The sequence below is a fragment of the Megalopta genalis genome, chromosome 12, assembly GCF_051020955.1.
Source record: "Megalopta genalis isolate 19385.01 chromosome 12, iyMegGena1_principal, whole genome shotgun sequence".
In the NCBI taxonomy this organism is placed as follows: domain Eukaryota; kingdom Metazoa; phylum Arthropoda; class Insecta; order Hymenoptera; family Halictidae; genus Megalopta; species Megalopta genalis.
In genome coordinates this window covers 10012887-10031220 of record NC_135024.1, presented here as the reverse complement: position 1 = coordinate 10031220, position 18334 = coordinate 10012887, and the positions used below count along the sequence as shown (strand labels likewise).

Genomic DNA, 18334 nt, shown 5'->3' with positions numbered 1-18334 from the left:
TCGAAGTCCGTCTAAGGCATAGGACATAATTATGATTGTTTTATTTTAAACAAAATATTTTACAGTATAAACAGATTAGTAAAAATAGTAAAAAACAGTCCCAAAATATTTTTGGCTTATGTTCATTTGCTTAATGCGTACGTATTAAATACTGGACTTCGACTCAATTACATTATGTTCTTAATAACTTTTATATTGTTTACAGTTCTATTATACATATTATTCGAAAAAATATGTACCAAATAAATCAGTTTCGATCGAACGAAATCCGGACTTACAGGTTAAAGTATCGTGTATGTACATATATTTCTTCGCTGGTGGATACATAAGGTGTGTAGCAGCCATTATGCTGCAACTACGCGCCCGCCTAAAGAAACTTTCATTTTTATGGCGGTACACGGCCGGCGGCGGAATAACAGTTAGCGGATTCGCTTGCAGAGGCCAAGGACGAAGTAATAAACTTTCCCTGGCCGTTGCAAGTCGAGAAGGATTTTAGTAACCTTTTTTGACAACCCCACGTGTACAGCAGATGTTGCTGAAAAATAATTACCGGCCGCCTACCGCTACAGGGCTACCTGGCCGCGCGTTTAGCGCGGCCCGGGAAAACCCTGAGGAGAAACCGTCTCCTTGGACAAAGGAAGACGAGGTTCCGCCGAACGTATATAAGCGGCAAAAATCGGCCGCCCAAGGATCGAACAGGGTAGTCAGTTCGGAGAGTCCGGCCAGGACAGTCCGGTCAGAACAGCACGGTTCCGGGTAACGCATAAGTCCGCGAACGAGTCAGTGAAATATTATAATTGAGGGTACGGAGCATTTCGCGTACGCAGCTCCCTCAGGTGTATCGTCGTTCGACGGTGCTGGCGACTGACGGTACAGAAAGGAAACAAACAAACAACAATGGCGCTGAAATTAATACGGGCGTACATTTGTAGAAAACATACTTCAACATCTAATTGAAGAAGAGAATCGAAGTTGTGGAATTGACGAAGACAAATGGGAATGGCCGTCATCTGCGACACCCATAAAGTCCAATTGAGTCTCTCGTAATAATTCGAATACTGAAGATCGATGTGAGTTCGATTAGAGACTACGTGCTTTAAGCAGCTTGTACGACCTTGCTCTGCGGGCCCTTTTGCGTGGAATTGATTTTATCCCCTAACGACAACGCCATCCCCTGACTCTTTGCTCTGATACGAATATGGCCGACCACTGGGGCATCCGGTTTGTTTAATGGTTTCTCAATGGACATATTCGCTAATGCATCCTCGCCGAATATCGATTTCGCGTACATATTCGCAGCCATGAAGCCACATTGTCCGGAAAGTGCCTGAAACATCGAAACATGTCGCAGTTACACTCCAACTTTCCACATAATCCAAATAAAATGAACCTACCTTTTCCGGGGTCAGACAGCGCATATTCGTGGACTTCAGTAAATGGGCAAGATACTCCCTCAAATCTGATAACGTGGTATTTACAGACACCTTATTCTCCCATTCGAATTCTGCCCACATCTGCCGGAACTCCGCGTCGGTACAGGTTGCTGGAACTATGTAGTCCATAATGTCGATATGTATGTCGTTCAGTACTACGACACTCCTGTCGGACCCAGCACCGGATATATCGTAAACTAGAAATAATTAAATAAAATTAGGAGGCATTCGAAGGAGTCCGAGATATTTTTCTGTTGTAATAGCTTCTTCTACTTAAAAGCTCGAAATTATGAATGTCCAACTTAATAACTGCACCTATATTGCCAAATATAATTCCGTTTTCTGTGGAGGCTACTTTCACGTTGGCCTTGATGCTCGCAAAGTCCCTCGGTGCGAGCACGATAGGCTGCGGCCTCTCCACGAGTTTCAGGTCACCCATCGTTGCTAACTCCAGAGTGCAATTCTGAAGGGTGTCCTCAGTTTGATTCACAATTAGTACATCCAACACGATGTCGTATTGGTTGACGTGAACCAGAGCTTCTGCGTACACTGGGTCCGAAAAACCAGTTAACTGGGTGACCTTGCTCAAAGCACTGGGAGCTGGGATGTCTGCACCGGAACCGGGTCTTCCTGCAACGGCAGCGCTGAGACTTTGTTCGAACATGTCTGCAGCTCCACCCGTCAAATCCGATCCACGGCTTAATTGTAGGAACTGTATGGCGTCGTCCACTTGGACGATGCTACCTGGCTTTTCTTTAGCCTGCGAGAACAAAAATGTAAATTGGTTGCAAAGAACCACATCATCAAGAGTGCACTACCTTCTGTGTTTGCGAGTCTTCCTCCGCTTTAGCTGTCAGCATTCGTCCAAGGGCCTCTCGACAACCCTCGATGAATACCTTCTGTACAAGCGGTGTTGGACAAGCTAGAGATCTTAGACACAGGAACAATCGTTCAGCGTCATCGTGAGTCATTGCCTTGGCGGGTAAACCGGAGCGACCCAACTGCAACACACTGGTCATTATTAACATAGATTCAGCTTGCATGTGATTGCGCTTTTGTTCATCACTTTCGAGGCCCTTGTAACGAAGCGCCAACTTGGCTAAGGTCGTGCCTAATGATGCACCAATGAAGAAGTCACCCTCCATCATGTACTGAACCAATGCCGGGCGTTTCTCTTCCTCCTTAGCTGAATAAAATAATTTTAAAATTGATATCGACTTATTTATTTCACGGAAGTATTTTAAAAGATACGTACTAGTAGATGCAGTGCTGAATGCACTCTGGGTCGCGTAAGTTCCATCCGATGTGACCAACTGTGCTGGAGTGGCTTGAGTATTTCCATCTTCCGTCTTCTCGCCAGCTTGATGCCTGTTCTCTGCCTCTAGTAATGGTAATTCTCCTAAGGCAGCTCGTATTCGACTCATGAAGGCTTCAATGTCTTCTTTCGTTGTAGCATATTCACCCAAAATCCATAGAGCCGCTCTGTGTACCTTTACCGATCTGATATGTGGGAATACCTGTAAGGGAAAGATTATTTCGTTACGATCTGTTAAGCTATAAAATGTAAATTATTTACTATAGATATTTACTTCAAGTAGCTTTTGAACTATGAGCGGTCTAAGATTCTCGAATCTTTGAATAGCTTCACGGACGAACACTAGCACATCTGTCGCAGCAGCTTCGTTGTTTTCTGATAAGAAGTCTGTCAATACAGGTATCAGCGTAGCTGCCACGTCTGAGAATTTTATTGAACAGGCATGCAATGTCCGCACAAGAAGTTGCCTGTATCTACCAGCATCTTCGTGCTCCCCGCCCACAGTTCTTAATACTTCTTTCTTTAGGAGCTGAACCATTTCCTCTATGGTACGTGTGGTTACTAAGTCCATGGCCAGGGCTAACGTTTTAGTTCTGACTTCTAATGCCGGTGAACCTGAAGGGATAATATTTTTAGCGAAATTCCGACTATTGCAGCATGGTTGTTTCTTCATTTATTTTTCGAAAACGTACCTAGAACTCTAAGTACGTCCATAACTAAATCTTGAAGAACTCTTTCGTAAACAGGACTTTCTTTCATCGCGATTAAACGATCAAGCACGATCAGTTTAACATTGTTGTCACTTTCTTTGACAACTAGCTCAATATAACAGGAGGCTGCAGCTTTAATCGCTGTGGGGGCATTAGACAGTGTTACCAAGGTACCAGCTGCTTCATAACGTACAGCAGCACTTGGAGAGTTTAATAAACTATAAATGCATCTAATGAAACGTGCTCTTTCTGATGGATTTGCTAGACACACCTATCAATTAACGACGTTTGTTAACATTTGAAATCAATAGGGAAATACTTCAAAACGTATATGCACCTTGTAGATTAGTTCAACAATAACCAGCTGTAATATATCACCAAAGCTGGGCACTTGGTCCAAACAAGCAGCTAAATAAGCTAGTGCTCTGTTTTGATCAGCATGTAAGAGCATCAAAAATGCATTTCTCCTACAAGACATGTCCTGCTCTCCTTCTAAATATTTGGCTATTAATTCTGGAGCATCAGGAATGAGGAACTCAAAGTTCCTATAAATTGTAAAAATTGCCAGCACAGCGTTACGTCTGACATAGGAGTGTCTGTGCTCCAAACAAGTAATAATTGCAGGCATCAGCGGTTCCAAAAGTTCTGGCTCTTTCAATTTACACAGGAATCTGAAAGATGCAACATTCTATTGTAATTGTTCAACCAATAAAGAAATGCGTTTGTTCGATCAATACCTGAGGGTCGAGCCTCTTACGAATTCATTAGGATGCTGCAAGTCCTTCCTATACGCATCGCAAACTAAAATCATCTCTTGTAGAAGCTTGCCATCTGGAGAAGTTTTCGGCACTATCTCCCAAAATATTAAAAGAAGCTTTTTGATTGTGTGATCTTGCAGCGGCAGGACAAACCTGATGATAGTCATCAGAAGTCCTGGCAGACGTTCTCCACTGAGGATCATGTGGATGGTCTTCTTCAGGGCTTCAATCTTTGTCTGGGCATCGCCCTTCTCTAGATCCAGCTTCAACTGGAGCTCGTTTAAAGGCTCTGTGTCGGTTGGAATGTTAATCAACGTATAACAAGGTTGCTCTGCGATGGTGCTCATTTTCGTCACTGCTGTACAATCTACCAGGGAGACTTTCTCTTACGAACTGCAAATTAAAATCGCATTAAATGTAGCGAAAATCCAACTACTTTGACTGTTTTATTTACGAAACTGATGGGCATTGAGGTTATGTTGACCTCGGATGTAGGTTTCGTGTGTCATTCGAATGCTATAGTAATCGCATGGATATTGTCGTGTTCGATGTACCTGATCACGATAAAATCACGCAAAAATGAAAGGCAACGATATCTTCCCAGTGGTCAACTGACATTTATACAAATCCGGAAACAAGGGACAAGCATACGTGTCAAACCCCTATATCAGGGGACTAGTACTGAGCCAAGTTTAGGTAGCGCCACCGTCCACATCTTCCAAGTATGTAGAACATTTTGAAACTCTCGCGTTGTTTGTTTCGTAAAATTTCCATCAAACAATGTCGATTAGGCAATTTAACTCTCCAATCTCTTTCTTCTATCTCCCGCCACCAATAATACAATTTTAAACTTAGCTTCGTTCAAGAATTCGTTATCAATTCCATATTCTATCAAAACAAACACAAGGTGCTCTAGAATGAAAATATTCGTGCAGTAAAAATTATCCGACACTCGATTATCCAACAGTGTTTGATTACAATGTAATTGTAGTTCTATCTGCTCTGTTCTGATTCCGATTTAAAATAGAAGTGTAGTCTAATTATCTGGTACTGTTTTGATCCTGTGTGTTTCTACAGTATTTAATTTTTGTTTGACAGCAGAATCTAATAACTAATGAACATCTTAGAATACGGAATTATTCGGAAGACTCTCCTGGATCTGTCTCACGAGAAGAATTTTTGTTTATTGTTGAAAATGAAGAGTATAAATTATTATTACTGCGTTTTTCATAATCATTGGCTGTATAAAAATAACGTTATTACACGAGATGCAAGAAACAATCATTACTGTTTTTCCGAAGGCTTTGTTTAGTGGCGCCATCTGTAGCACTCTCACAGTTATCATTTGTGAATGGTTTTGACGAACGGTTTGAGTGTTTTGCCATTACGTGTATTGGCGCTATATTAATATTTTCTGCAGCACATAATTCATGCCGGAATTTATATTGCGTCTTATGGGAGTTGCGGCAAGAATCATCTGTACTCCATATTTACAATAACAAATGACCTTTTCTTGCGTGATATCAATTCAGGAGATTGTGTTCCGTTCTTTCCGATACGTATTTGTTATAAACTATTATAACTGGTAGGAGTCGAATATCAATGCTAAGATCGATAAACGCACCAAGTTGCATTATACATAAACAAAAGGTTTGCGTTTCAGTATCCTAAATTCTGTATGACTATAGATTTTCTTCCTCTTTAGTTTTTATTTTAAGTAATCCTAATATACGGTACATCATTTTACACATTTATGATATTAATTGATACCAGTCTCTGTGATTTCGGTGAATTCCTGTCGACCAATTCTATTGTCGATTTCAACATAACTCTATATAGTTGTTATTGTTTTATAAGATAAATTAAATGTCAGTTTATAACAACAATATCGATCTTAATAAATTATAAAGTGAAATAAATGTAAGTTACGTTTATTTTAAATGTATACCAAAAAGAGTAAAATTTGTATAGAAATTAATTAGAAATTAAAATTAATATAGAAATTCTTGGAACATTCCTTTTATGAATCGATCATTTTGTATATTAATTCCTTTTGTCTACAATGTGTTACGATTTTAAATCCAGCTACTGAATTTTCATTAGAATTTTTAAGGGTGGTAGGTAAACTACGAAATCCACTTCTTTCTAAAAAATCATCTGGAAAGAATAATCTTTTCATAAAAAATATACTATGGCCACTTATTAAACGATTCAACTATATTTTTTTCTAAAAATGTAATATATATACTTTCTTACATTTCCCCACGTAGCATATTTTTTTATTTTTAATGTACCAAAAATTTGTCACTGCAAGTTGAAAGACAGATAAACTATAAGCATACCTCAATGATATTTTTTATATTGTTCCAATAAATAATTTTCATGTTGTTATTCATTGTCACGAGCTTGATAGAAATGCAATTTTTTTCTTATTTTTTCAATAAAAAATTCTCCGGCTAGAGTTGCTTTACCTAATGTAAATGGAACAGATCTAAATTTTACACGAATTAAAGTCGATTTTCTTTGGTGCAAAAGTACTTCCTCACAGATGAAGTCCGTTTGACTTCTGCAAACGTAAGATCTTACTTTTCCTTACCTTTGCCTACACTTACAACATTTGCAATTTTGTTGGCGAGCATGATTACTCCACTGTCGGCGTAATTCAGAAAAGTTTGTAAACCATCTGCAGTCTGGTTTAGGTGGTACACCGCTATTCCACATTATTTCTTCGGCACACTGACATAGGTTTGTATATGTCTTCTTGATGGTAGTATTAACATTGGAGTGACAATTGTTGCCATTATCGTAAGCATAGTATCCTCCGCAAGTTTGACAAAAGCAGTAATGAGTTTGGGGATTTGATATCACACATCTTCTATCTTCAGTATCACAGTTGTTCACTACATAAATAACCAATTATTAATGAACTTTGAATTATTAACATTCCGAGCTCGGATCGTTACTTATAGCATCGCATGTCTACTAAAAATGATTTTTCTGTCTTTCATTTCACATTACACTAACACACTAGGAAGAAAAGAAAAAATTAAGAACATTATACTAGCCACAACAACCGACGCAAGGAAATTGTTCAAATTTCTCGGTTCTTCTGCAGCAGGACATAATTCTCGATCAAACATTAAGAGTAAACTGAACTTTTATATAACAAGCGTATTCTGCCATTTGTATTCCGGTCGTTACGTTCATACTATTGTTCATGAAAATTTGCTTTCCATTTTTGCAATTTCTGTTAAAAGCAGCTATAAATTAGAAATGCAAAAATGAAAGTGCTGTTAGAACTTCATTTATCTAAATTAATGTTCTTTTTTACATTATCAATATGGAACGATATTATTTTTTTGACAGTGGAGGTTAAAACAATTGTTTAGTTAAATGTTTGTCCAGTTGGAAAAGTTAATGGTCTTTCGCGTGACGTGTGCATTTATATACCGAGTTTGATTTTTTGAAATCCATCTCTGTTGATAATGTAATCAATAATGTTGATATTTCAATAAAGTTCATTTCATGTGCAGGCTCCGCGAATTGTTTAAAATATTGTTAGTATTTAAACTGTTATAATTTCGCACACAAGAATTTTACAACTCATTTTGAAGCTTGTAGCCTCTGTTTTCACAACCCCTTATTCATTTTCTTGCAATATGAGAAACTGAAGACTTGTTTTTCTTTAAAAATATTTCAAATTGAAAAGTTAAGTCTTGTAGAACAAAGAAAAAATGGAAAATGATATTAAGATTATAATTGTTATCTAAAAGATCGAAGTCCGTCTAAGGCATAGGACACAATTATGATTGTTTTATTTTAAACAAAATACTTTACAGTATAAACAGATTAGTAAAAATAGTAAAAAACAGTCCCAAAATATTTTTGGCTTATGTTCATTTGCTTAATGCGTACGTATTAAATACTGGACTTCGACTCAATTACATTATGTTCTTAATAACTTTTATATTGTTTACAATTCTATTATACATATTATTCGATCTAATTAACCTGTACAAATAAGTCAAAAACTTCAATATCTACAATTTCTAATTCTAATTTTCATTTTCAAAAGTCAATGTAAAAATATTCAAGGAATAATAATTTAAAATATTATTGCGATATTTTTACTAGAATATAACAAAATTATCAAACAAAAATATTATGCGCATAAGAAACAAAAAACAAGCGATAACTAGAAATTATTGACTAACATTAAATAAATACAAAGGATAAGAGGCAAGTAAAAACGTGAAGAAAAGATTAGATAAAGTAAGGGAAAAAAAGTTGCACGAACGAAATTTTTTTACTTTTGTTTGTTGCAAATGTTTACATGTTGAATCATCGTAAACGAACATGATGAATATATCATTTTATTTTATCGTTTGTTTTTACAAAATTGAACATTAACATTACAACTAAAATATGTATAATTCTTAAAACTATTTTACAATTTAAAATTTGAATTCAATTCATGCTCTAGTTACAAATTTACGTGACAGTTTACAGCTAAATCTCCTCTTTTGATGAAATTTAAAAAATGGTTTGTAGAACTAAAATATCGATGTTTTGTTTGTTTGAGATTGTGTTCTGAAACATTTTTATCATGCGCGAATAAAATGGCATGTGAAGGGCAGTAGTGTGTTCGTTCTTTATTTCTTAAAAAATATGTACCAAATAAATCAGCTTCGATCGAACGAAATCCAGACTTACAGGCTAAAGTATCGTGTATGTATATTTCTTCGCTGGTGGATACATAAGGTGTATCGTCGTTCGACGGTGCTGGCGACTGACGGTACAGAAAGGAAACAAACAAACAACAATGGCGCTGAAATTAACCCATTAACGCCCAAAATCTTACCTTGTATGTCGTGTCTGGACTCCGTATTTTATTACACAATAAGTGAAATTTGTTTTCCTATTTTTATTTATTATATGGTAACTAGTGTCATCTAGATTTGTAATTTCTAACTACTTTCAACACTTACCACAGATAAAATACATAATTTATCGATTAAGTAGTTGTACCTGTGCAGGTACAGTGGGCGGTAATGGGTTAATACGGGCGTATATTTGTAGAAAACATACTTCAACGTTTAATTGAAGAAGAGAATCGAAGTTGTGGAATTGACGAAGACAAATGGGAATGGCCGTCATCTGCGATACCCATAAGGTCCAATTGGGTCTCCCGTAATAATTCGAATACTGAAGATCGATGTGAGTTCGATTAGAGACGTACCTAGAACTCTAAGTACGTCCATAACTAAATCTTGAAGAACTCTTTCGTAAACAGGACTTTCTTTCATCGCGATTAAACGATCAAGCACGATCAGTTTAACATTGTTGTCACTTTCTTTGACAACTAGCTCAATATAACAGGAGGCTGCAGCTTTAATCGCTGTGGGGGCATTAGACAGTGTTACCAAGGTACCAGCTGCTTCATAACGTACAGCAGCACTTGGAGAGTTCAATAAGCTATAAATGCATCTAATGAAACGTGCTCTTTCTGATGGATTTGCTAGACACACCTATCAATTAACGACGTTTGTTAACATTTGAAATCAATAGGGAAATACTTCAAAACGTATATGCACCTTGTAGATTAATTCAACAATAACCAGCTGTAATATATCACCAAAGCTGGGCACTTGGTCCAAACAAGCAGCTAAATAAGCTAGTGCTCTGTTTTGATCAGCATGTAAGAGCATCAAAAATGCATTTCTCCTACAAGACATGTCCTGCTCTCCTTCTAAATATTTGGCTATTAATTCTGGAGCATCAGGAATGAGGAACTCAAAGTTCCTATAAATTGTAAAAATTGCCAGCACAGCGTTACGTCTGACATAGGAGTGTCTGTGTTCCAAACAAGTAATAATTGCAGGCATCAGCGGTTCCAAAAGTTCTGGCTCTTTCAATTTACACAGGAATCTGAAAGATGCAACATTCTATCGCAATTGTTCAACCAATAAAGAAATGTGTTTGTTCGATCAATACCTGAGGGTCGAGCCTCTGACGAATTCATTAGGATGCTGCAAGTCCTTCCTATACGCATCACAAACTAAAATCATCTCTTGTAGAAGCTTGCCATCTGGAGAAGTTTTCGGCACTATCTCCCAAAATATTAAAAGAAGCTTTTTGATTGTGTGATCTTGCAGCGGTAGGACAAACCTGATGATAGTCATCAGAAGTCCTGGCAGACGTTCTCCACTCAGGATCATGTGGATGGTCTTCTTCAGGGCTTCAATCTTTGTACGGGGATCGCCCTTCTCTAGATCCAGCTTCAACTGGAGCTCGTTTAAAGGCTCTGTGTCGGTTGGAATGTTAATCAACGTATAACAAGGTTGCTCTGCGATGGTGCTCATTTTCGTCACTGCTGTACAATCTACCAGGGAGACTTTCTCTTACGAACTGCAAATTAAAATCGCATTAAATGTAGCGAAAATCCAACTACTTTGACTGTTTTATTTACAAAAGTAATGGGCATTGAGGTTATGTTGACCTCCGATGTAGGTTTTGTGTGTCATTCGAATGCTATGGTAATCGCATGGATATTGTCGTGTTCGATGTACCTGATCACGATAAAATCACGTAAAAATGAAAGACAACGATATCTTCCCAGTGGTCAACTGACATTTATACAAATCCGGAAACAAGGGACAAGCATACGTGTCAAACCCCTACATCAGGGAACTAGCTGAGCCAAGTTTAGGTAGCGCCACTGTCCACATTTTCCAAGTATGTAGAACACTTTGAAACTTTCGCGTTGTTTGTTTCGTAAAATTTCCGAATTTTAATTACAGTATTTAATTTTTGTTTGACAGCAGAATCTAATAACTAATGAACATCTTAGGATACGGAAATATTCGGAAGAGTCTTCTGGATCTGTCTCGCGAGAAGAATTTTTGTTTATTGTTGAAAATGAAGAGTATAAATTATTCTTACTACGTTTTTCATAATCATTGGCTGTATAAAAATAGCGTTATTACACGAGATGCAAGAAACAATCATTACTGTTTTTCCAAAGGCTTTGTTTAGTGGCGCCAACTGTAGCATTCTCACAGTTATCATTTGTGAATGGTTTTGACGAATAGTTTGAGCGTTTTGCCACTATGTGTATTGGCGCTATTTTAATATTTTCAGCAGCAGATAATTCATGCCGGAATTTATATTGCGTTTTATGGAAGTTGCGGCAAGGATCATCTGTACTCCATATTTACAATAACAAATGACCTTTTCTTGCGTGATATCAATTCAGGAGATTGTGTTCTGTACATTTGCCATAATAAATAAATTTATTTGCATGATATATTCAGAAGAGTCTTCTGAACATTTCTGTGCTCTCAGAATATTCTTTAACCATTGAATTTATGTGAAAATCCTTCTGTTTTCGATCATATCCTTTGAATTTGCCTATTCTCGATTCATTTCTAACATCGATTAAAACTTGAAAATCAATTGTCAATGTTTCTTTTATAAATATTTTGATTGTGCAAAATATCCAGCGTCTCCTTGAGATCTTGAAAAATGTGTCTTGACATCGCCTTGTATATAGTAACTAGCACTGTTGAGATACTTTGGCCAATAGTCATAGAAATATTTTGGCACATCAGATATATATTCATGCTAGCGATACTTGGACATACAGCAAAATATATATCCTATTTAATGACATACTCATCAGAGGGAACTATTGCCAGTTCTAATACTACCCAAACCGATGGATCAACCGCCTGAATTTAAAGTGCACCCGCGATGTAAATGTTTCGAACATATTCATATAATTACGTTGAAATATCAATATGTTACTCCAATATGTTTGGCCTGTTGTATGATTTCAAATGACATGAGTGAAATGAAAGAATTGGAATACGACAATTATACGGATAAGCAGATTTATTCAATAAAAAAAGATATGATAGAAATCATTATATTATGTATACAAGAATTAACTATATAATAATAATCTAATAATTAATATCTGTTTCTTTACAATATCTTAATCTTTACAACAGAGATACACTCTGTTTGCCATTACTCTCGTTGTATGACATAAATCGTGTAAAACATGATTACACCTCAACTCACTTTGGACGGACTTCAATAAAAATGGATGGATTGAATTGGATGCGCATCGCGCTAAGGCAGTATCGTAATACTAGCAAATGTGTCGCGCTTCACGTGGCACGTTCTTCATTAATATCGCATTAAATGACAAAGGCATCTTCACATTGGATTGTTACCTTTTAATGTGGTAATAACCGACAGCTGCCACATTGACGGCAGAAGCTAGGGAAGCGAGCAGCCTAAGACACGGAACTTGGGTCTGGACATCACAGGACCATATCGTTCCAACATTACTCTTGATACGTTTTAGTTTGCGCTTGATCTCCTACTTCCGCAACGAATATCTAGAGTTTTTTTCCGCAGATAAATAATAACGGAGATGGAAATCTTTCCATTTAATTTGCGGGCATTGTTGATACCGCGCTGTGAGGTGTTGTTGGTCGAGAACCAGCAATGGACTGTGTGGTAGATGCGTTCAGTGATTGCATGGTACCAATCTGAAAATTAAGATTTACTACATAATTTGCATCAAAGTGTAAAAAAAGCAGTACTTATGATAGGCATTAAATTAATTCATTTCGTAATATGAGAGAGGGTTCGATAGGAAACTTACTCTCAAATGTGCAAGATCTTCCAATCTTGTGAGATCGCTCAACTCGATATACAAAGAGTACACTATTAACCATCCATAGATGGAGATACAAGTAAATATAGACCACAGAAGGCACATCATGATGTTGTAAGCAAATATCATGTCATTTACTGTACTGAAGAATACAAAAGCAAACAGTCTAAAAGTACTGAACGCAGCAAAACTGTACAACCAAGGCACCATTTTCTTCTCGTATTCCTTTCGTAAAGCAGTTATTAATATTAAGGATGTTACAAAAACTACTATCCCACCAAGCATGGAGAACAGAGCAAACACTACGAGAGCATTGCGAACTGAAACAAGAAGAAAGATAAATTTTTTGTAGATTTATACTTTATCGCTTATTTTACGAAACGTTTAAATTATGTACTATTCTTACCATGTTGATTGCCTACATATACAAATTCATACGATATCATGTAGTATCCATAATGCGTTGAACCTGGAGCAGCTTGAGATAGACAATAAAGGTCGAATATCGCTGTGCAGACAGTGAAAATGGCTAAAACCTGAAGATAAGCATTTATTAAGAGCAAATACGTTTGCAAATTGATGTATATTAGATAATAACGGAACGTAATACATACCAATGAAAATATTCCAGTAAACAAGGCACCTCTTTGAATGTCAAGAACATAAGCATGTGTTAATATTGGTTTTTGATACCATGGCGTTGTTTTGACACTGCGTACTGATCGCGAAGATCTTAAATTTGCACTGCTACGCGTAGTAACATGCGAGTATACTGAAGGCGTTCCCATACTTGGAGATTTCTTCCCGTAATTCATTCTTTCAATACATCAATAACACAGCTCGTCCAAGTATGACGAGTATCTTGTAAGTTGTTCAGAGCTCTATAGTGTTTCTGCTTTCCTATACGTTTGATTAATTAATCCTTGTTATATTATGCAGTGGGTTACACATTCAATCAAAACGATATTTCGAAACGTATTTGACTCACTCTGCGTCGAAACAGGTTAAGTTGCAAATACTGTTATCAAACTTTCCATGCAACGTTCTATTTTGTGACGATATAGTGATCATTCACTGTCTGTAAAAATACACAGAATTTTTACTACAAGTACTCCTCCCACGAAACAGGTTGACCCATTTCTCTGTAAACGTAAACATAAAGTCGTCGCATCTACACATGTCGACGCCCGACTGTTTAAATTGAACCGAGACGTACCGATAACACTGTCTGACAAAATCAAATTTTTTTCTGGTTTCCTATAGCCACTATGAAATTCTTGTAGAGCTTCACTCCCCGAACAAGAATCCGAAAACCGATTTGTTCCATCACCCTCAGTTTTTGAAAAAAAAAACGAACTTTTGTAAAAACCTAAAATTTTCGACAAAAATGAGGCATCACATGAAAAGTACAAACGTCAGAAAGTTCTAGTCGGTCTCAAAAGATAGAGGAAAGTTTCCCGAATATAGTGGCATACAATTCATTAATTGTTTTTGGTCCTAAATAACTATAAATTAATGTCGAAGTTTAAAAAAGCGTCGACGCGCGCAGTTTCTCCGCAATATTTTTGTATTTTTACGAGAAGTTCATTGTTCAGCACGAAAACTCTACCCAGGATCGGATTCTGTAGATATTTCTAAAAAAGAAACGGCCCGATAGAAGCGTCGGAACGATGTACATTTTGAGTAGGTCGAGAAAATGTTCGTCGGCAACATGTACACGATGTTTTACCGCCATGTGCTTCGCTGCTCGCTTCTCTCTGTCCGACAGGGCCGAAGCTATGCGTAATTAACACCGATGGAGGGATCCAATGGGGCACCCACTTAGCGTGTGGGGCGTGCTACTTTGAATTTTTTTTTAGTACTTCAATGTGCTGTTTTCTTTTACATATTTCTGTAGATAATAATCACTAAACTGTGAATCATAAATTAAAAGGTACGAAAAACATGGTTTTAGGAACATAGAAGATTATTAATTTTCAAATGGAGAATTAATAAAAGAAAAATAATAAACAAAAATATTCATTTAATTCTGAATTTGTTCGAATTACAAGTATATCATGTATACAGTTATCATTTAAATTATAGCGATAATACGATCATGAATAAATAATAATTTTCAAAACGTTAAACTTCTTGAAACATATTGTTAAATATATATTTAAATATTTATTTAATTATATGGCGTAGAAGTCAAAATTATAGTAGTATTAGAATATCTTCGTTACCCACTGCAAATACCCTGGTGTGATTTTTAGTGTGAAAAATATCACAGTTTTGTGATTATTACCCACAGAAATATATAAAAAAACAGAACATTAAAGTACTAAAAAAAATTCAAATATTATTTACGAAAAGTGGGTGCCCCATTGGATCCCTCCATCGGTGTTGATTACGCATAGTTTCGGCCCTGTCGGACAGAGAGAAGCGAGCAGCGAAGGATATGGCGGCAAAACGTCGTGTGCATGTTGCCGTCGAACATTTTCTCGATCTACTCGAAATGTATATCGTTTTGACACTTTTACCGGGCCGTTTCTTCTTCAGAAATGTCTACAGAGTCCGATCCTGAGTAGAGTTTTTGTGCAGGACAAACAACTTTTCGTAAAAGTACAAAAATATTTCGCAGAAACTGCGCACGTCGACAATTTTTTAAACTTTGACATTAATTTTTTGCTACTTAGGACCAAAAACAATTAATAAATTGCATGCCACTATATTCCGGAAACTCTCCTCTATCTTTTAACACCGATTAGAACTTTCTAACGTTTTTACTTTTCATACAATACCTCATTTGTGTCGAAAATTTTGGGTTTTTACAAAAGCTCGTTTTGTTCGAAAACCGAGGGTGATGGAGCAATTCGGTTCTCGGATCCTCGATCGGGGAGTGAAGCTCTACAAGAATTTCATAGTGGCTATAGGAAATCAAAAATCGTGTCGGACAGTGTAATTGTCGAATATGCCCGAAGCGTTTAATGTTCACAAATCGAACAAGATCAAGGAAACAAAAACACAATTTAAAAGACACACGTAAAAATTTTATTTCAAGAAAACGTTTCCATGAAAATCAGGCTGACGGGCACATCTAAAGCCAAGATTTCCAGCTGAAGAGTCAGGGGTATTTTGACTTCTGGCGGCACACCTGTATCTAAAATAATAGCTCTCGTGACAAAGATAGGATCCACCTTTTTTTACTTTGTCTGTTCCATCAGGTGGTCCGGTCTAGAAATGTATTACGTGAATAAATATCGTCGAGTTGTAAAGGAGAAGCGAAAATGCGAATTAAAACATACAGGATTCGTAGACCCGCCCCCCTTTTCGCGGCATCGATCGTCCACCAATCAGACGTCCGTTCCCACACGTTTCCTATCACGTTGCACAACCCATATCTGTTCGGCGGGAATTCTGTAACTGGCGCAGTACCAACGTATCCATCTTCCATGGTATAATATTATCATTTGGAAAGTCACCCTGTCAGGTGTTTTTGCTCTAAAATTCGTTGAGACTTTCATCGTAACATCTCAAAGTTTTAACTTGCAATTGCTCGTTCAGTTTACCTGTGTTTACCATTCGGAATGAACTTATTGTCCCACGGATATAACCTATCGGAAAGCCCGCCACGACAGGCCACTTTTCCCATTCCACTTCAGTAGGTAATCTTTTTCCTAGCCATTTACAACACGCAGTAGCATCGTTCCACGATGCGTGTACAACGGGATGATCCATCCTGTCTGGATCGTTCGATTTAATCTGTTCCTATTATGAACACAGAATATACGGGAGGCAAAACTTTTAAAAAACACAGATTAGTACCTATTATAACAAATGAAAAGAAAAAATATCCTCACCGTAGATGCAGAGTATGCTCTGCAAATAAAAAATCGGGTTATACCCGATTGTAGCGCCGTGCTTTTACGGCGCCCTTTTTTGACGCGCGGGGATCGAACTTCAACCCTACCGGGGTTGTAAGGCCCGGGCTTCACTGTTTGAAGACGCGTCGGTTTGTAATGATTATCGGTCCGATATTGACCGATTTCGAATGAACGAATCGAATGAGTTCCCGAGTCGAATGAGTCTCCGGTTGCGACGAGTGAGTCTCCGAACGATTGAGACTGTTTGAAACGCACGAGTGAGACTCCGGATCGAGAATATATGTTAGTGAATGTGACTGTAATAATAATACTACTCGCCTCGACTGCTCGCGTTTTTTATACATTTTTCCCCACTTGAGATCCTTGAAAGAACCTCCACCTCCATGCCGGGATGCACTGATTGGTTTTCTAAAAAATTATGATTTCCCAATCAGCGTCCTCCAAACGTTTTCATCACCACCCTCTCGTACCGATCTGCACGGGCCTTGTCTTGGAGAGGGGTGCGACACGTAATTGCGTGGTCGGGGAGGTCCTCTGGGCCTTGAGAAGTCATCCCCGCGACGGTTGGGACTAACTTTCCCAAGACGCGTTCAAAAATCTCAAGTGTTATTGCGGGATTCTTTTTCGGGCCTTTTGGATTTACGACGCGTCGCGATCATTAGAAAAGACGGAGACACTGCCCAGATGTTCGGCAGCTGCAGAAAAAGGTCTCCGTCTCCTCAGATGACCCACGCTTGTCCGTGCCATAAACCCTCAAGCGAGAGAGATCTGCGGGAGGTCCTACGTGACGGAACACCGATATATTTGCGAATTTTGTAATGTGCCATTACATAAACTACGATGTTTTGAACGATACCACACAAAAGACAATATCAGAATATATTACCAGCCAGTCGGATCTGGCTGGTGGACAGTTTAGACCCGATCTCGGACGAACAAGGGTCACGGATCCAGCCATGACGCGGGTCACGGCCCAATCTGATAGATTCTCGATTCTCATGGAAAATCATCTACGGGCTCTGGAGCTAGCGTCCAAGAAACAAGGCTGGCTTCTTGGATACAAATCAAAACTTTCACTAGAAAACAAAATTTTACTTTACAAAGCTATTATCATACCGATATGGACCTACGGACTAGAACTCTGGGGAAGTGCCAGCAAAACCAACATAGCCATCATCCAAAGAACACAATCCAAGGCACTTCGCACAATTATTAACGCCCCTTGGTACGTTACCAATGAAACAATTCATAATGATCTTGGTATACCCTTCGCCGTTGACACCATCCATGAAAGAAGTAGGAAGCACTTCACTAAATTAAGCGAACACACAAATCCACTAATTATGCCACTCATACAACAACAATACAGCAGGAGATTAAAAAGAAGATGGCCAATCGACCTTATATGAGGTTCAGGAGGACTTTTCATTGGGAAAGCCCTCATCATGTTATTAACGGACTATACATCAAGTCCCCAGCGATCACATCGGCCCATAGAATTTGTATTCTGATTGCTGATTTCTAATAAAATAAATAAAATAAAGAAACAAGGAGGCACAGAGA

General features: G+C 37.8%; 4 protein-coding genes, 1 long non-coding RNA gene and 1 pseudogene across 11 annotated transcripts; 1 reads left to right on the top strand and 5 right to left on the bottom strand.

Moving 5' to 3' along the window:
* Positions 1-12: 12 nt before the first annotated feature.
* On the bottom strand, positions 13-6957 carry LOC117228273 (coatomer subunit beta-like). Of its 4 annotated transcripts, XM_076525600.1 has the most exons (10): positions 4771-4926; positions 4196-4609; positions 3796-4129; positions 3441-3729; positions 3023-3363; positions 2689-2950; positions 2252-2619; positions 1749-2193; positions 1395-1630; positions 13-1327 (listed from the first exon to the last, which is right to left on the bottom strand). In XM_076525600.1, exons 2-10 carry the CDS (start codon positions 4561-4563, stop codon positions 1097-1099), a joined length of 2874 nt encoding a protein of 957 aa, XP_076381715.1. In that variant the 5' UTR covers positions 4564-4609; positions 4771-4926; the 3' UTR covers positions 13-1096. The 4 variants fall into 4 exon arrangements, with proteins under 4 accessions (XP_076381715.1, XP_076381714.1, XP_076381711.1 ...); XM_076525599.1 differs by lacking the exon at positions 4771-4926 and adding an exon at positions 6829-6957 and having other exon boundaries at positions 2252-2950; XM_076525596.1 differs by having other exon boundaries at positions 2252-2950.
* On the bottom strand, positions 5906-7413 carry LOC143258736 (uncharacterized). The gene is made up of 4 exons (XM_076525612.1): positions 7282-7413; positions 6813-7116; positions 6559-6687; positions 5906-6373 (listed from the first exon to the last, which is right to left on the bottom strand). The coding sequence occupies exons 1-3, from the start codon at positions 7337-7339 to the stop codon at positions 6684-6686; spliced, it is 366 nt and encodes a 121-aa protein (XP_076381727.1). The 5' UTR covers positions 7340-7413; the 3' UTR covers positions 5906-6373; positions 6559-6683.
* Positions 7414-8573: 1160 nt separating this feature from the next.
* On the bottom strand, positions 8574-10934 carry LOC143260409 (coatomer subunit beta-like). 2 transcript variants are annotated; one of them, XM_076525604.1, is made up of 4 exons: positions 10786-10934; positions 10211-10624; positions 9811-10144; positions 8574-9744 (listed from the first exon to the last, which is right to left on the bottom strand). In XM_076525604.1, the coding sequence occupies exons 2-4, from the start codon at positions 10576-10578 to the stop codon at positions 9370-9372; spliced, it is 1077 nt and encodes a 358-aa protein (XP_076381719.1). In that variant the 5' UTR covers positions 10579-10624; positions 10786-10934; the 3' UTR covers positions 8574-9369. The 2 variants fall into 2 exon arrangements, with proteins under 2 accessions (XP_076381719.1, XP_076381720.1); XM_076525605.1 differs by having other exon boundaries at positions 10716-10894.
* Positions 10812-11524, top strand: LOC143260410 (uncharacterized). 2 transcript variants are annotated; one of them, XR_013034564.1, is made up of 2 exons: positions 10812-10951; positions 11041-11524. It is a non-coding gene; the product is annotated as an uncharacterized LOC143260410 (long non-coding RNA). The 2 variants fall into 2 exon arrangements; XR_013034565.1 differs by having other exon boundaries at positions 10813-10951; positions 11038-11524.
* Positions 11525-12091: 567 nt separating this feature from the next.
* Positions 12092-14122, bottom strand: LOC117219171 (uncharacterized). Its single transcript, XM_033468101.2, has 5 exons — positions 13894-14122; positions 13520-13805; positions 13312-13441; positions 12894-13225; positions 12092-12777 (listed from the first exon to the last, which is right to left on the bottom strand). The coding sequence occupies exons 2-5, from the start codon at positions 13718-13720 to the stop codon at positions 12676-12678; spliced, it is 765 nt and encodes a 254-aa protein (XP_033323992.2). The 5' UTR covers positions 13721-13805; positions 13894-14122; the 3' UTR covers positions 12092-12675.
* A 1793-nt stretch (positions 14123-15915) lies between these two features.
* LOC117219170 (formylglycine-generating enzyme-like) lies at positions 15916-16835 on the bottom strand (annotated as a pseudogene). The gene is made up of 3 exons (XR_013034542.1): positions 16457-16835; positions 16193-16386; positions 15916-16121 (listed from the first exon to the last, which is right to left on the bottom strand). The product of XR_013034542.1 is annotated as a formylglycine-generating enzyme-like (transcript).
* Between the last annotated feature and the right edge of the window lie 1499 nt (positions 16836-18334).

Excerpts from the sequence above, each read along its gene's own strand:
- LOC117228273 (XM_076525599.1), bottom strand. The coding sequence starts at position 4,563 with ATGAGCACCATCGCAGAGCAACCTTGTTATACGTTGATTAACATTCCA. Across the intron at positions 4,130-4,195 it reads GTAAGAGGCTCGACCCTCAG|ATTCCTGTGTAAATTGAAAG; the intron begins GTATTGATCGAA and ends TGCATCTTTCAG. Across the intron at positions 2,194-2,251 it reads AAGACTCGCAAACACAGAAG|GCTAAAGAAAAGCCAGGTAG; the intron begins GTAGTGCACTCT and ends TTGTTCTCGCAG.
- LOC143258736 (XM_076525612.1), bottom strand. The coding sequence starts at position 7,339 with ATGTCCTGCTGCAGAAGAACCGAGAAATTTGAACAATTTCCTTGCGTC. Across the intron at positions 7,117-7,281 it reads TCCTTGCGTCGGTTGTTGTG|TGAACAACTGTGATACTGAA; the intron begins GCTAGTATAATG and ends TTATTTATGTAG.
- LOC143260409 (XM_076525604.1), bottom strand. The coding sequence starts at position 10,578 with ATGAGCACCATCGCAGAGCAACCTTGTTATACGTTGATTAACATTCCA. Across the intron at positions 10,145-10,210 it reads GTCAGAGGCTCGACCCTCAG|ATTCCTGTGTAAATTGAAAG; the intron begins GTATTGATCGAA and ends TGCATCTTTCAG. Across the intron at positions 9,745-9,810 it reads TTGTTGAATTAATCTACAAG|GTGTGTCTAGCAAATCCATC; the intron begins GTGCATATACGT and ends GTTAATTGATAG.
- LOC117219171 (XM_033468101.2), bottom strand. The coding sequence starts at position 13,720 with ATGAATTACGGGAAGAAATCTCCAAGTATGGGAACGCCTTCAGTATAC. Across the intron at positions 13,442-13,519 it reads TTACTGGAATATTTTCATTG|GTTTTAGCCATTTTCACTGT; the intron begins GTATGTATTACG and ends GCTTATCTTCAG. Across the intron at positions 12,778-12,893 it reads AAGATCTTGCACATTTGAGA|ATTGGTACCATGCAATCACT; the intron begins GTAAGTTTCCTA and ends CTTAATTTTCAG.